This window comes from Astatotilapia calliptera, chromosome 2, assembly GCF_900246225.1.
Source record: "Astatotilapia calliptera chromosome 2, fAstCal1.2, whole genome shotgun sequence".
Lineage (NCBI taxonomy): Eukaryota > Metazoa > Chordata > Actinopteri > Cichliformes > Cichlidae > Astatotilapia > Astatotilapia calliptera.
The window spans coordinates 19,147,909-19,165,292 of record NC_039303.1 but is presented as its reverse complement, the minus strand read 5'-3'; the positions used below and the strand labels follow the sequence as shown (position 1 = coordinate 19,165,292).

Sequence of the window (17,384 nt, the reverse complement as noted above, 5' to 3'; positions counted from 1 at the left end):
TGATCCTGAGTGTTATGGAACAAAAAAGGTCAAGTGGAAGACCCAAAAAATGTCACCAGCACTGAGCCGGAGGATCCAATCAGTTCAATTCAATTCAATTTTATTTATATAGCGCCAAATCACAACATAAGTCGCCTCAAGGCGCTTTATAGATACAGAGAAAAACCCAACAATCATATGACCCCCTATGAGCAAGCACTTTGGCGACAGTGGGAAGGAAAAACTCCCTTTTAACAGGAAGAAACCTCCGGCAGAACCAGGCTCAGGGAGGGGCGGCCATCTGCTGTGACCGGTTGGGGTGAGAGAAGGAAGACAGGATAAAAGACATGCTGTGGAAGAGAGACAGAGGTTAATAACAGATATGATTCAATGCAGAGAGGTCTGTTAATACATAGTGAGTGAGAAAGGTGACTGGAAAGGAAAAACTCAATGCATCATGGGAATCCCCCGGCAGCCTATGTCTATTACAGCATAACTAAGGGAGGATTCAGGGTCACCTGGTCCAGCCCTAACTATATGCTTTAGCAAAAAGGAAAGTTTTAAGCCCAATCTTGAAAGTAGAGATAGTGTCTGTCTCCCGAATCCAAACTGGAAGCTGGTTCCACAGAAGAGGGGCCTGAAAACTGAAGGCTCTGCCTCCCATTCTACTTTTAAATACTCTAGGAGCAACAAGTAGGCCTGCAGAGTGAGAGCGAAGTGCTCTAATAGGGTGATATGGTACTACAAGGTCATTAAGATAAGATGGGGCCTGATTATTTAAGACCTTGTATGTGAGGAGCAGGATTTTGAATTCAATTCTGGATTTAACAGGAAGCCAATGAAGGGAAGCCAAAACAGGAGAAATCTGCTCTCTCCTTCTAGTCCCTGTCAGTACTCTTGCTGCAGCATTTTGGATTAGCTGAAGGCTTTTCAGTGAGTTTTTTGGACATCCTGATAATAATGAATTACAGTAGTCCAGCCTGGAAGTAATAAATGCATGAACTAGTTTTTCAGCGTCACTCTGAGACAGGATATTTCTAATTTTAGAGATGTTGCGCAAATGGAAGAACGCAGTCTTACATATTTGTTTAATATGTGCATTGAAGGACATGTCCTGGTCAAAAATGACTCCAAGGTTCCTCACAGCGTTACTGGAGGCCAAGGTAATGCCATCCAGGGTAAGAATCTGGTTAGACACCATATTTCTAGGCTTTTCAGGGCCGAGTACAATAACCTCAGTTTGATCTGAATTAAGAGGGAAAAACGGTTAGACACATGAACGGGTGGGTGGTGTACCTGGGGCTTCTGTTTAGGACTATGCTTCCTCCTCACCGTGACCCAGCCGCCCTCTTTCCCCAGCTGCTTGGGGTCTGCCGGGGAACAGCTAGTGGGGCCTACGCTATCTTCGGCTGCACTAAACATCTGACACAATGAGCAAGAAAGTGCAGGAGGGACAGGTGAAGTAGCCATGGTGCTAACGAGTCGGCTACGAGCTAAGCTAAGCTAGCGAAACAGTACAGAGACAGTGAGTGAATACTTTGGCTATAAATTAGGTAGTGAGTACACAGAAAGTGTGCTTCGGATGAAGCACGTGAAGATTATACTATGAAAAAGAATGTATTTAAAAGTTGTTAATTAAATTGCTAAGCAAATAAGCTGCTCAGAAACACCACTGTGTTTGAGCAGGAACAGGAAGTGATACTCTACCGCAGAGCGAGCGAACACCAAGTGACAGCCTTGTCACTTGGTGAGACTGAAGGGCTTCAAAGGCCTTGTCTCCTTGGACTCTAAAGAACCGACCGTTTGGACTTTGCAAGAGAACACCAAACATGGGACATTGAAAGATGGAAGAAAGTTTGATTCTCTGATGAGAAAAAAATTAACCTTGATGGTCCTGATGGTTTCCATTGTTACTGGCATGACGAGCGGATCTCACCTGAGATGTTTTCTAGGTGCCACAGTAGAGGAGGCGCTATAATGATCTGGGGTGCTTTTTCCTTCAGTTGAACAATGGAGCTTCAGGAGGTGCAGGGGCATCAAACTGCTGCTGGCTGTGTCCAGATGTTGCACAGAGCATCCCTCATGACTGAGGGCCCTCATCTGTGTGGTAACCACTGGATTTATCAACAGGACAACACTACAGCACACAGCGCCCGCAGGACAAGGGACTTCTTCCAGGAGAATAACATCACTCTTTTGGACCATCCTGCTTGTTCCTCTGATCTGATTGTTTTCAGGAAACTGCATGCTCAAAAAATGTTTTGTCTCACTCCCATTTCTTCTTGTTGCATGTTGAAGCTCTGCTTGGAACCGTTAAGATCCAAACATGCAATATATGATTTTATTTTATTTTTTGCCATTTTTCAAGTGCACTTAAACTTTTGATCAGGACTGTACATTGAAAAGTTCACACAAATTATCACTACTTCAAATGAAAGGTTTATATGGAAGGAGCACCAGGTGATATTCATGTCTAAACTCACTGATGTGTTGGTCTGAAAAAAAGTTATACTTTATTTTTTACCACCATTTTTTACTGAAACAATAGAGACAACCAACCATATGGGGGGATTGGTTGTCACAAAGTGTCAAAGCATCTTTAATTGTTGTTAGAATTCATTTCAAAAATGAAAAGTGTACCCATTTTGAACTGGCACCTTCATTTCCATTGTTAGTGAAGGATTTTTTGCAATTCATGCAAGAGTAAAAGGTGTGGCCCTACACAGTGCCCTTGTTTTTGGTGCCTTGTAATGTTACACAATAATAAGATAATAATGTATATTGAATTGTTTCAAATACAACTTCAAACATTGCCCATGATTCTAATTGAAATGACAAAGGAAAAAGTAGTTGAAGCATAGACCACAGAGCCACACAACAACCTTGGATTTGAGCTGGAAGCTGCTCAGCCAGCTCATGTGATAGCGCTGAAAGGACGTGAGTAAGCCAAACACACTCAAATTGAGTGTTGTTTGCTCTCCAGTAATGCCTGTGAGACACACTGACAAAAACACAACGAAACAGAAAGAGATGTGGACAAGCAGGAGATGGGAGCGAGTCAGGAACAGGCCGACTGACTGAGCATTGTGCAGTTTTGGCAGGATGGATCGATTGTTTTAAACACATGTTCAGATACACCGAACAGAAGCTCACACTGTGTATCCACGTAAGGATTGTATTACTCAGCTGTGTGGCCAGGTGTCTTTGTGGTGCACGTTAATCAGAGTAAACAGTGGTAAGCCATTAAGCTACATTACACTGCCATGAGTTCACAGAGCTTAAATGAGATGTCACACTAAGCTGGAAATTAAATATTATCATAAACAACAAAAAGTAACTTAAGACGTTTTGTTTGACAGGAAATTTACAGGTGCAGTGACAGACAGCGTTATCCAATGTCAGTGTGTCCTAAAACTCCCTCACACAAATGGAATGCGGCCCAGATTAAAAGCCTAAATCAAACCAATACATGCTGTTCACCTGTTATCAGAATCAGAATACTTTATTGATCCCTAGGGGAAAATAGAGCACAGGCTCTCACACAAAAGATGAGAATCACCATAGCAGCTTGCAGTAGAGAAAGCATACACTGTCTGTAGGAACGATGGTATCATGATCCAGCGACACATTGTGTCGTCTGTATCTGGATGAATGGAGCAGGGACTGATCAAACACATGAAGGTTAACATGTCAGGCACCTAAAACATTTTCCCATAACTGTACCATACAGGTTTGATATGCACATGTGGGCATTCCTCTTTACATGTATTTGAATATGACAATATATTAAAAGCACGCAGACAACATAGTATTGTCTAAGTCCATGCAGTATGTGCACGATCCTTTTGGACGACAACACGGAAAGAGGGTGTCGGCTGAAGTATTCTATACTTCATGACTATACTGTTTACTATATTTTATACTTCATATCCTAAACTTTTATATAGTCCCGTGTTTTTGAAAGAGACCAGGGATATCATGATACCACTGTTCTAACATGTTGTTACAGAACATATAATACTCCAAAAAAGTGAGAACTGGGAGTAATTTATTTGTTACATTACAGCGCTGTATTGTTATTGTTACTATTCCCTTTTAATAATGATGTTCAGTTAATTGTCTCTCTAATTGGCTTTTTAATCACAGTTAGCTATTCATTAGTGTCATCAAGAGCACTCGCGAATAATCGAAATAATAATCATAAAAATAAGTCATGAGAATAAATAAATATAATACTAATTATGATAATTACTGTAATCCAACCCAGTTTTATTTATAACGCACTTTAAAATAGCCAGCACAGGACCAAAGTGCTGTACAGAAACTAAGTTAAAAACAAGAGAATAAAGGAAAACAGCAAAAATAAATCAATAAAACACATAATACATAAAAAATTAAAACAGCCATATAATAAAAAAATAAGATTAAATAGCATAGAAGGAACTAAAAACAACTAAAATAAAACGCAGCCACTTATAACATTGCTAAACACCTTGCTACCATCCTTGCTCCTCTCGTGGGGAACACCCCACACCACATCAAGAACTCCACTGACTTCACCGACAAGGTCCAGAAACTTACCCTGGATCCAGATGAAACCATGGTGTCCTTTGATGTAGTCTCTCTCTTCACTTGCATACCCACCACGGAGGCTGTGGAGACTGTCAGAAAACAACTACAAAAAGACAGCTGCTTGGAGGACAGGACCAACTTCACACCCGATCAGATTTGCACACTGTTAGACCTCTGCCTCACCACTACATATTTCAAATACAACGAAGGCTTTTACAGACAAAAACATGGCTGTGCCATGGGCTCCCCCGTGTCACCTATTGTAGCCAACCTTTACATGGAGGAAGTGGAAAGGAAGGCTCTTGGTTCTTTCAAAGGAAGAGTACCCAGCCACTGGTACAGATATGTGGACGACACCTGGGTCAAAATCAAGACACAAGAAGTGGAATCCTTCACTGCGCACATTAACGCTGTGGATAAAAACATCAAGTTCACCAGGGAAGACACAAAGGACAACTGTTTGCCTTTCCTGGACTGTGCCATGCACATTGAAGAGAACGGCAAACTCAACATCGAAGTTTACCGGAAGCCCACACACACGGACCAGTACCTCCTCTTTGACTCCCATCACCCTCTGGAACACAAACTTGGAGTAATTAGGACCCTACACCACCGGGCAGAACATGTTCCCTCTAAGCCTGAAGGGAAAAAGAAGGAACACACACATGTAAAGGAAGCACTCAAAACGTGCGGCTATCCTAAATGGGCGTTCTTAAAGTCAGCAAAGAGGCACAGAAAAGAAGACGAGACACCAGCGAGGGAGGATAAGAAGGACAGACGCAACAACATTGTCATCCCCTATGTAGCCGGTGTATCAGAGAAACTCAGGAGAGTTTTCTCCAAGCATGACATCCCAGTGTATTTCAGACCCAGCAACACGCTCAGACAAAAACTGGTTCACCCGAAAGACAAAACGCCAAAACACAAACTTAACAATGTGGTGTATGCTGTACAGTGCAGCGAGGAATGCTCAGACCTCTACATTGGAGAGACCAAACAGCCACTTCACAAGCGCATGGCACAACACAGAAGAGCCACCTCCACAGGACAAGACTCAGCTGTCCATCTGCATCTTAAGGATAAAGGACACTCTTTCGAGGATGCCAATGTTCACATTTTGGACAGAGAGGACAGATGGTTTGAAAGAGGAGTGAAAGAAGCCATCTATGTCCACTGTGAGCGACCATCTTTGAACAGAGGCGGGGGTTTACGACACCAACTCTCTGCCATCTATAATCCAGTTTTGAGATCCCTTCCCAGACGCCTTAACGCCCACTCACATCCTGGGCCATCTGACCTCAGGAATTCGCATGATAAGGTGGGGCCAGGTTTCACAATGAACACACCCGAAACTCTGGCTGATTGGGACCCACACCCAGTTTCACACCTTGGCTCAGGCGATTAGAGGATCATCAGGGGGTCCTTTTGTCCCTCTGTGGGGGGATACTCCCACTAGGTTTATATCTGGGGCTCTCCACCATTTGACCTTAGAACTGAAGAAGCTTCTCGGATGAGAGGTGAAACGTCTTCAAGCAACTTAAAGAAGTCCAGATGCTTTTCTTTGCAAGCTCCTTTGACTACGATGACCTGGATGACTGAGAACCTTCACAGACAAACTAAAATAAATCAAATCAAATCACTTTTATTGTCACATCACATGTGCAGGTACATTGGTACAGTACATGTGAGTGAAATTCTTGTGTGCGAGCTTCACAAGCAACAGAGTTGTGCAAAATACAATAACGTAAAACAAGCAAAATATAAGAATGGCTACATCTGAAACTAATAAATATATGTACTGTATATATATATATATATATATATATATACATGCATTTCTGGATGTGTATACTAAATATTTTTCTACGTGTGTGTGTGTGTGTGTGTGTGTACACATATTTTACAAATTAAATAGATTAAACAATAAATAAATATATAAAAATATACAGAGTTGAGACATGTGCAAAACAGTGGCATTTCTGTACAGTATGGAGTGCATAATGTTAAAGTTCCAGTAGTGAAGCTGAGGTGTCTATGACGTGTTCAGCAGTCTGATGGCCTGGTGGAAGAAGCTGTCTCTCAGTCTGCTGGTTCGGGACCGGATGCTGCGGAACCTCCTTCCTGATGGAAGTAGTCTGAACAGTTTATGGCTGGGGTGACTGGAGTCCTTGATGATCCTCCCCGCTTTCCTCAGGCACCGCTTCCTGTAGATGTCTTGGAGGGAGGGAAGCTCACCTCCAATTATCCGTTCAGAGCACCGCACTACTCGCTGGAGAGCTTTGCGGTTGTAGGCGGTGCTGTTGCCATACCAGGTGGTGATGCATCCAGTGAGGATGCTCTCAATGGCACAGCGATAGAAGGTCCTGAGGATGCGGGGGTTCGTGCCAAATCTTTTCAGTCTCCTGAGAAAGAAGAGGCGCTGCTGCGCCTTCTTCACTGTTTTGTTTGTGTGTACTGACCACGTAAGATCCTCAGCCAGATGTACACCAAGGAACCGGAAGCTGCTCACTCTCTCCACAGCAGCGCCGTTGATGGTGATGGGGGCGTGCACTTCTCTGCACCTCCGGAAGTCCACTATCAACTCCTTTGTCTTTGCGACGTTGAGGGTGAGATGGTAAACACAGAAAAAAGCTGTTGCTTGGGGGAGCTCGCGACTAGGCTGCCATACTCGGCGCCATCTTGTTTCTTCAGAAACTACAACTACAACTAAAACCAACATCTCACATGGTGTCAAAGGCAGTACAGAGGTGGGCTTTCAGGAGTGATTTAAAAAACAGGCAGCAAAGAGGTCTGTCTAATCTCTAAAGGCAGATCGCTCCATGGTTTTGGAATTGCTACAGCATGGTCTCCACTAAGTTTGCGCTTTGGCGAGTTCACCATCAGAGACCTGTACCTACAGTTGCATGCTTTTTTGAGGTCAAACCAGTATGCCCCTATCCTCCTCCTGCCGATGATGTTTTCCTCTCATGTCCCTTTATTTTTATCACCAACAACCTGCTATTACCAGACTGAGGTATCAAAAACATCCTGTGTTTACCTTAGCCACATGTTTTTTCTGTGCCCTGAGCTACAAGGTTTCTGGACAAGGTATTTTGCTATTATGTCAACTGTTCTTGGGGTAACTCTTCATCCTTGTCCTCTGATTGCTGTGTTTGGGATTCCTGCTCGCTCACTTACACTTGATTCCACACAAAGGGATATTATAGCCTTCACATCCCTATTAGCGAGACGTCTAATATTGTTGCATTGGAAGTCTGCTAAGTATCCTACTATTTCCCGGTGGCTTAAAGATGTCATGTTTTTTTTAAAACTTGAAAAAATTAAATATACGTTGAGAGGTTGCACAGCCAAATTTTTTCACAAGTGGCAACCCTTTATCTCTTATTTTGCTAGTCTAGAGGTATTGCCTGTTTAAATCTACTTTTGTTACTGTTATATTCCTCTAATATGTTTGATGGTTGTGTTGATCTGTGTGGGACTGGGGGGGGGGCGTTGTTTTGTTTTTTTGTTTTTTTTGTTGTTTTTTTCATATATATATATATATATATATATATATGTTAATTTACTTAGGAAAATTAAGAAAGGTTGATTGTATTTCGGTAACTGCAAGTACTGTTTTCTTTTTTCAATAAAAATATTTTCAAAAAAAAAAAAAAAAAAAAAAACATCCTGTGTTTGTGAACAGGTTTGACCTCTGACCTCCGCTGCAGTACCGCACACTCATGCTGAGTCAGTTAAGGAGTGGGAGAAAAGAATGCTTCTGCTTCCACTGTTGCTCCAGACTATTTGTGTGTGTGTCTGTGTTTTTGGAAGGTATTAAGTATTTGGTTACATTTCATCCTTTAATCAAGGCAAATTAAACTCTGATGTTGTAACTTTACACGCGTCCCGTCGTTGCAGCTCATGCAGGGCACTTCTGTCCCTTAGCTACACCCACAGTTAGCCTTAAATAGGTGAGTGTCATCAGCCGGATCGTTCAGGTTTGTCTCAGAAGAAGAAATAAGGGTGAAGTGAGAGCATGTGAGGGCGATTGTGTTTGTGTGTGTGTGGTAATAGGCTGTTCCTCTTGAGAACGATGCTGTCCTAAGACCACACCCCATTTTAAAGTACCCCCCCACCCTCCTCCTTCTTCAGTCCACTTGTCCTTATTTGGTTGTGCTGCCAGCTCGGCTGATGATTGGTGGAGTGAAAACTATTTTGACTGAAACACACACACGCTCGAACACACCTATATTGTTCCCAGCACCTCCCACGTGCACACAGGTACAAACATGATGTAAGGGTTTTCTCTGTACTGATTGCAGCTAAACATAAATACACAATAGCAATAAATTTAATAAGTAGTAAAGTTGTTTTCGAATGCTTGAATGAATCTTTGCCCCAAAAATTTTGTGTTAAAGGTCCAGAGCAATGTTTGAATGAGATGGAATGATACATAAATGCATATCAGACGGCATGTCTTGTCCAAACACGCAGGACAGAAAGCCTCAGTGCGCATACCTGATTCTGCAGGAATTTTAACATCTGGAACTTTCTTGTAATTATGCAGGAGGTCTATGAGGAGACACTGAAGAACGGCCAAAGCAGCATTCCAGATCTCAAATTATGACATTTAAGGAAGCAGCTTATCAGTAAGTTCAGGAAGTTGTTTTGTTATCACACACACTGAATGCATCCACACACCCCCAGCCCCCTCCCCTCCACCAACACAGCTAATTGCCATGAACTGTGTAGACCATCCGTCTTGGACAGTAAATCTAGTGCTATTATTATTATTATTATTATTATTATTTATTCATTTTGTAGAATCAGAAGAAGCACTTATACGTTTCAGATGCTCTTCTTCTACTATTAAAATGGTTTTGAGCGAGCATGAAACTATTTTTCATAAAAGGCAGAGCTGAAAACAATCAGGTAAAACAGCACCACCTAGTGACCAAACAATAAAAAACAAGGACAGGGTCACATTGTATTTATTTTACATCCAGAGATAATCCAGGAAAGTACAGACTCTGTATGCATTTAGAAGATGCGAGTCTACGCTGGGTCACTTGGTGTTGTGTCAGTCAGACGGCTCTCCTGCAGTCTCCAGCTCAGATAAAATAGCTCTGGAAGGGCCAGACAGACGAGATACAGTGTGTAAGCTTTAGCAGATTAAATGGGATTCAAATTCAAATTCAAATTTTATTTGTCTCACACTCTCTCTCACACACACAGTATGACATGGGGGTGAAATGTTTGTAGCTGTGCAATGCCCGACCTTTGGGATTGGGAGCTATGATGTCATTGCTGATGTCTGAAGAAATCATTCACCAAGTGGAAAACAACAGCTCAAAATCCATCCATCTATCCATCCAATAAAAGCACTTTTTGTAATAAATCTTTTGCAAGTTTAAGCTCATAATACTGCCCCCAGTGGTAAAGGTTTACGGTGCTTGAATTTTCTAGCCACGATTAACCACATGCATGTTTGGACAGATGAGACAACGTGATGGATGCATCACTCTGGGGCTGTTTTATGGTCAGTGGAACTGATACATTTCAGCAAAGGAAACAGACTACCTTAGAAGTTTTGAGTATAACCTCCAGCCACCTTTGATGCTGAACATAACTGAATGTTTCAGCAGGGCAGTGACCCCAACCACGGGTGGAGGGATGATGTAGAACATTTGAGTTAGTCAAAATCCAGACCTCAGCCAGAATTATGCCAGGTTTACTGATCAAAACCCATAAAATCTGGTAACAGTGTAACTTGATAAGGGCAATTTAACCAAATATCCAATCTTGAGGTTTTTTTGTAATTAAATAACAAAACTATATATCTATCCAGATATCTCTCTCATGTATCCTGCTTACCTTTGCTCTTCAGTCAGCTCAAACTCAGCCAGTGCTCTCTTTGCTAGCCTCCATGTTGTTGGCAGGCAGAAGGCTGCAGACAGCTGCACCAACTGCACTGCTTTCTGGGAGTCACCGTCACTGTGGCACACTGACAGGAAGTTGTTCAAGAGCCCCTCGCTGTAGAGTAACACAGCAGGAAACAGAGTCAGAGGCAACTCAGCCAACACAAGGGTTTGTCTGTGCAGGTTCTGGATCATCAAGCTCACAATAGCTTTGAGAGCTTGAAAAGAAGAAAGTGGATTTCTTTTGTCTTCTCTTCAAACTCTTTAATATCAGTTTTTAAATGTCCTAAATAAAGTTACACAGGTGAAGTTTTCTGCATAAAAATATAGCAATTGTTGATCATGTGTGACATGATGAAGGAGTGTGGGCTTTGTCATTGTCATCACTCATTATGAGTCTAGTCTGAAGTGAGACTTACGAAGGAACTCTGTTCCTGGACTTGAAGAGCTGCAGCATCTCCCTGCAGAGAAAAGGTGACATTAGATTGCAGCCAAGTCAGAATACAGTAAAAGTTCTCCTCCTGACATGTGCGGCTGTCGCTCTCACCAGGCCTGTCGGGTCTTGTTAGCTCGCAGCAGCAGTGTGGTGATGTGTGAGAGGGAGGCGGCGCTCCACTCTATACTGGGCCTCAAATCAAATACACTCTTTACATCCAGAGCGCATGCTGCAAAGGACTCCTGAACCTGCAGGCAAAAGGCAGGCGAGCTCATAGAAACACACTCAGGTTGGCATTACTAACTCGCTCAACATCACTGTCCAGATGGCGAAAACTGATAACACAAATGTCGTCAGACTGACCTCAGAACTGTGTTTCTCTCTGGCCATGAGGCTGAGCAGCTCCTCCACCAGATCGGGTTTGTTATCGTGCCCGAGAGTCTTGATGTCTGAAAAAACAGGTCAATGTGACAGATCCTGACATGCAGAGGAAGGGGCTTTTTAAACAATCAATGCATTGTCTACTCTTCATCAAGATATGCACTGAACAATGCATCTTGGAACTCACCTTTCCATATAGAAGGCAGCAAGTCCAGACGGCTGTCCGTGTCCAGGGCCTGCAGCAGGTCCCTCATTCCCTGAGGGTTGGGGTAGTAGAGCTACAAACGCAGGATATAAGGAAAGGTAGTTAAAGCAAGACTGAAGGTGAAACCTATTATTTCTTTATTTTTTCCTTTATAAAGACAGAGACAGCCAAAGAATCTTCCAAAACAAATCAGGTTTTTCCCCTTTTTTTCTCAACTTAGCGCACTTGTGACCCGGAAAGATGACAGATTATAACTGAGACATTATGTGCATATATTTAAATATCATTTACATATGCATATAATATAAGCACATGGAGCAGACGGAGAGAAGCAGATATGCACTGACCGAGGGAATGATCTGCTTGTACCATTTCAGCACCACATCAATGTGCTCCATCATGCACAGCAGGTTGAAGAAGCGACCACTGCAGAGGAGGGAGAATGGTTGTTTACCTACCCACGTTTACTGCTTATAACTGGATCAGATACAGATTCAGAGTGATTATACTGCATTACACGACCACATCATTGGAAGTTAGCAGAGGGTTCCTACTTACTAGTAAATGCTCTGCTGGAAGGAGTCTCCCAGCAGCCTCCAGTTCTCCCCGACATCTACCAAACTCTGGATTTTATATCCCAGCTCCAGATCTTTACTGTCCAAACACTGCAAGGACAAAAAGCATGCACGCGGAAACAGGTCACGCTGTATAAGCAGGGCATAGCCTCCTTTAATTATAATGTATGACTGATGTCACCACTGATCTGGGAGCTAAGAATCAAACGCTGCCATGAGACTGTCGAGACTGTAAAGCAGGACTCACTATTCTCATTGCGCTGGAGAAGAACAGAACTGGAGAGACAGAGAGAGAACACAGCATCAGTTTTACCATCCACATGTCCGCACGTTTGTTCTACCCGAACAAAAGGAAACATTTGCTAAATCTGTCGTGCGCCGTGATATACCATCGTCAGGGTCCTGGCAGGTGAAGATGCGTCCCTCCAGCTCAGCTATCACCTCCTGAAGAAGATCAGTGTTGTTCTGCGCAGAAGAGGCTGGAGAGGAAACACATGAGGTGAATGCACATTTAAAAGCATGCAGCCGACAAACAGCGCAGATGCCTGTGAGGGTCACGTATGAGAGCAACTGCAGGGCTACCTGATTTGTAAAAGACTGCCAGGATGTGGTCGTAGGAGGCCAGGCTGGGAGCTGCACACACACACACACACACACACACACACTCAGAGAAAAAAATAAGACTTGCCTGTAAAACACCAGGTAATAAAACACGAATGGCAGTGTTACCTATCCCCAGCGCCTTCATCTCATTCAGAGTGTGCAGAGCTTGTGTTTTGGCCAAGAAGCCGCAGCGTCTCAGAGCTTTGAGGACGCTGTTGAAGGTCAACAGGTCAGGACGAACTTTCTGCTGATTCATCTGGTTCAACAGCTCCTGCAGACAAGGAGACGCCATTGTGAATATTAACTATTTGATTTGATTTGATTAACTAGGAGACCAGAAAGGGTCCAATGGAGAAGAGAGCGTGAACACGGATGACCTTTAGCTTTAAAAGGTTGGAAACGACCAAACTACCAGTGCAAAGATGGCAGTAAATACAAAACCTCTTTACCACAGGACAAATTACTTGTGTTTGTTTGCCTTTTTTTTTTTTTTAATACAAAAGCATTGTGCAGCAGCGATCAATAAATCAGTGTGAAGGGTCTTACAGCAACGAGGTCCCATCGCTCATTAAATTTGTCTCGGACATCTGGAGCTCCTGAGATCAGAGCATTGAAGATGTGGACATCAGCTGAAGGGAAACGATTGGGTTATTAGTTAACAGATTACATATATAATGTAAAATATATACAAAAATACATAATATATGGCCAAAAGTACTTGGCCACCCCATTACACCCACAGTTAAACTCTGAGTCGGGCTATAAGAGTCCTCCAGTTTTTCCATCTTCGATGAAACAACATATTTCCTTATCACCGTAAGAAGACACAAAATTCATTCAATTTAAGTTCAAGACTCATTTAAATGATGAGAAGAATAACTACACGAAAGGCCACATGATTGCTAGAAGCAATGACATGACCTCTATACAGTATTTAACCAAAGCAGTGATATTAACCAAAGCAGCTCACCTGTCAGCCTGTTGTTAAGCATATCTGTGTACATGCTGAATGCCTTTGCATAGGCTCCATGCTGTGGGGACACACACAGACACACACACGAATATTAGGATACACTAAAATGACCCTTTCACTGCTGTTGCAATGCTGCAGGCCTGCATTTAGCCTGTGACTCTGATGCACGCCTACCTTGACCATGCCTCTGATGAGAGCAGAGTAACAGCGTGTATCCCGCTCTGGCAGCAGGTTAAAGATTCTCTCCGCATTGTTGTTTTCTTTCCAGGTGAACTTCAGGAAGTCTGAAGCTCGGCGGACCCGTGCTTTCCTTTTCTTCAGCTCCTCTCCAAATTCCTGCGGAGAAAAAACAGAGAAGTATCCTGCAGTGCTAACGTCCTTTTCACTGGAGCAGCTACTTTAATGTTACGTCAGGCGGGAACTCACTGCGTCGTCTGTCTGTGGCTCCCCATCCTGGACGGGGTCCCTGTCGCTGTAGAGACAGATAAGGTCCAGCAGGCTATGGGTTGTTTCCATGGAGACAGTAGTGCCTGAAAAAAAATTGCAAAAAAACATTTTTAAATGTGAAGCTTTGAGCTCCAAAGTAACATTCTGTAAAATGCAAAGAACTTCTGCAGACAACACCTATACTACTGATGCACACAATAGCAGAGTAAATAAGTATTTGGAGTACAGCTTTACGATATTCATGCTGTGCGTGCATGTGTGTGTGTGTGTGCGCGTGTGTTCTCACCAGCTTGCAGTAACTGATCATACATGTCAACAGCAGCTGTAACTTTCCTCAGGGTGATCCTTTCCTTCAGTGCTTCCTCACTCACCTCCTCAAGACGCAGGGATACAGTCTCTGGCATCAGACACTACACACAGACCGACACACAGACACGACAACCAATTGCTTAGTGAAAAGGAACCGCACAATACGAGAGCAGCACTACACTACATACCCACACTTCCACACACTGCTGTGTATTTCTTACGGGTATATGAGGTTCTGCAAAGTCTTTGGTGAAGAGTTTGGGGTTGTTGTTGACGATGTATTTGGCTGCAGATCTGCCGGACTCCTGAGAGAGAGAGAACAGCTTCTGCAGAGATACAATAAAGCTGGTTTATTAGGTTGCTCGCAGAGTAATGAGCAATACAGGCAAAAAACAAAGTTGTCTGCGTTACCTGATCTAAGACTCTTGAAATGAATTAAATAAAAAGAGAAACTGTCTGATGTAACTAACAGTGTCCCTAAATATACATACAAGCATAAAGACATGTTTTAACATACAAACTCAGTAGAAGTCCTGGGAGAGAGGTAAGGATCATCCTGGAATTGGTAGGGATATGCTGTGGGATCCTGCAGGGGCAAAGAAAAGGCGGTCAGTCCAAGCTAAAAATCCAGCTTCATGAATACAGTGAAAAATGTGAAGGTGCTCTCACCCTGCTGACAGTTGAAGCCAGCGCCTCCAGCACTGCCTCTCTGCTCCTGTTTGATAAAGAAAAACATGATTTTAATGCCTCATTTAAAGAACGCTTTAAACAAAAGAGCATGAGAGGCTGTAATACCCCACTTCACAGTCAGATCAGCTCATACCATGTCTTCTTCCTGGGGATGACAACGGACTCTGTCGATTCTGCAACACAATTGACGAGACGTGAAGATTAAAAATGAAAGCTTTGATGTAATAAATGCTCCTTTCAGTTCAATATTTTCCTGCTCAACTAAACTCATTGATGAAATCTAAATGCTTCCTAAATTTAACCCACTGACTAACAAACACTGAATTTATATCATTTACCTTTATTGGCTTCAGCAGCTTGCTGTCGTAGAGCTGAGGTCCAACCGAAGCCCCTGAAAGATCATTTTTGTCAGTTTAGCCAGAATGATTTTTTCCATCCTTGTTACACTTCAATCTAAAAACACGACCAGCGCTACACCTGCTTTAACTGGATGATGTATCCTCACAGGTCTGTCGGCTGAAATTAAGCGCTCCTCTATCGACACTAAAATATGTTTCACTTAACAGCGGTCTGGTTTATTTTCCACTAACGTCAACACAACAAATCACCCTAGAATTAAACTGTTAAGTGTTTGGGTTGCTTTGCTCAAGTCTGTTGTGTCACCAGCTCATATTTTCAGGCGAGAATGTAGCTGTGTAAACCTCAAGTATCTGCTCAGTTTATCAAGACACCACATATTTTCAAAAGCGCTCCGATGTTTTCAGAGACGTCTGTTACCCACTAGCTTGATATCTAGCCGGGGCAAGGCTCACTCGAGCCGTGAGAACACCGGACTCCCGGCAGATCGTTTTCAAACACACCGCTGTCTTTCGCTGCTCAGGTTAAACATGATATATAAGTCACTTAGATAACTTACAAATGTTATTGTTTGGCTTATTTTAGTATTTTATTTGTTCCTGAGTAAATCGGTTTGGCTGAGATTAAAGTTATAGTTTTTACACAGCTGAAGAAACATCAAGCAGACAGCTGATTATCAGAAGTGTGAGATGCTCGAGAATATTCTCCGGTGTCCTGTTATATTTTAGATAGCAAGGAGTTTATTAAACTTCACTGAAACAATCTGCAAATTTCATTGAAATTTAATAAACTATCATCTTGTCTTTACTTTTAGTTAGCACAGACCTTAAACACTTAAAGCTGTAAGCTAATGATAGTCATATAAGAGCAGATGCTGCTGGTGCAATAAGCTGAACGTTTTACGTCCAATGGATGATGATCTGATTAGTCGACTAATCGCAAAAATAATCGGTGACTAGTCGACTATCAAAATAATCGTTTGTGGCAGCCCTAGTGTGTGTGTGTGTGTGTGTGTGTGTGGGGGGGGGGGGTGTTATGAATTTAAAAAAAAATGAAGGGGGCCTAGTAAAAAACAGTTTGGGAACCACTGCACTTCTGTCACAAATCTCCCTGACACTTGTCTCCAACCTTCCCTGTGCTCTCGTCCATTATTCTGGGTGAATTAAAATTTGCCCATCACTACCTCTGCACCTTACATCTTCACTGTTACACCTGCCTCGCTCTCATTCCCACACTTCCTGTCTAACATCAGCCGACTTTTGTGAAAAAGGAGAGAAAAAAAAAGCTTTCACGGCGGTCACATTATGTACATCTGGCATCGTCTATGAGTATTGGCCAGACAGCACATCAGTAAGGCTCTGCCACTGTTTCATCTGTGACCTGCTTGTTTGCAGAGGGTCCTCCAAGCAAACTCGGACATTTCAGCTGTTACATTCACACGTCATAGCTAACATCTCAGCAGCTTATTCAGCACCTCTAGCTCCTTGTGTCAGATATATTCTTATGTGCCGAGGATCACAAAAGGCAGTTAATGGTTGTGGAAAATGCAGGTGTGACGCTTTTTAACGTTTTAGTTACTATTTTCCTCACTAATGTAGACATTTAAGAATCCGTGCAGGTAGCTGGTTAGTTGGGGCTTCACACGTCTAGCAGCTCTCTGATGTAAACGACGTGAAGACATGACCTCCTGTCAGACGGCGCTAGCTGCTGCAGCTGTCGCACTCTTGTCGCAACAAATAAAAAACACAACATAGGAGACGAATGAATAACGCCCGTATTTAAAATAACCATTTATCAACTCGTCCTACCTGTGGCCCAACAGCTGCTCGAGGTTATATAGAATAAATCGTCCGTTTCTCTGCACAGAGTGCCCTATGTGCCTACCGGGCGCCGCCATATTGCTACAAACTGAAGGATTCTGGGAGGGACGAAACTATCTGTGCTAAGACGGAGGGGG

General features: G+C 42.9%; 1 protein-coding gene across 1 annotated transcript; it reads right to left on the bottom strand.

Moving 5' to 3' along the window:
- Positions 1-9,508: 9,508 nt before the first annotated feature.
- On the bottom strand, positions 9,509-17,363 carry ptcd3 (pentatricopeptide repeat domain 3). Its single transcript, XM_026186174.1, has 23 exons — positions 17,236-17,363; positions 15,409-15,461; positions 15,204-15,243; positions 15,050-15,095; positions 14,898-14,966; positions 14,602-14,706; positions 14,358-14,481; positions 14,051-14,154; positions 13,799-13,960; positions 13,622-13,682; positions 13,198-13,280; positions 12,778-12,922; positions 12,631-12,681; positions 12,438-12,527; positions 12,296-12,324; positions 12,032-12,138; positions 11,821-11,899; positions 11,456-11,546; positions 11,251-11,336; positions 10,999-11,135; positions 10,871-10,912; positions 10,408-10,566; positions 9,509-9,659 (listed from the first exon to the last, which is right to left on the bottom strand). Exons 1-23 carry the CDS (start codon positions 17,322-17,324, stop codon positions 9,614-9,616), a joined length of 1,998 nt encoding a protein of 665 aa, XP_026041959.1. The 5' UTR covers positions 17,325-17,363; the 3' UTR covers positions 9,509-9,613.
- Positions 17,364-17,384: the final 21 nt, after the last annotated feature.

Bases quoted from the DNA above. Each gene is read 5' to 3' on its own strand.
- ptcd3 (XM_026186174.1), bottom strand. From the start codon at position 17,324: ATGGCGGCGCCCGGTAGGCACATAGGGCACTCTGTGCAGAGAAACGGA. The intron at 14,707-14,897 runs GTATGTTAAAAC...GTATCTCTGCAG, and splicing joins CCAGGACTTCTACTGAGTTT to AAGCTGTTCTCTCTCTCTCA. The intron at 11,900-12,031 runs GTAAGTAGGAAC...CCTCCTCTGCAG, and splicing joins TTCCAGCAGAGCATTTACTA to TGGTCGCTTCTTCAACCTGC.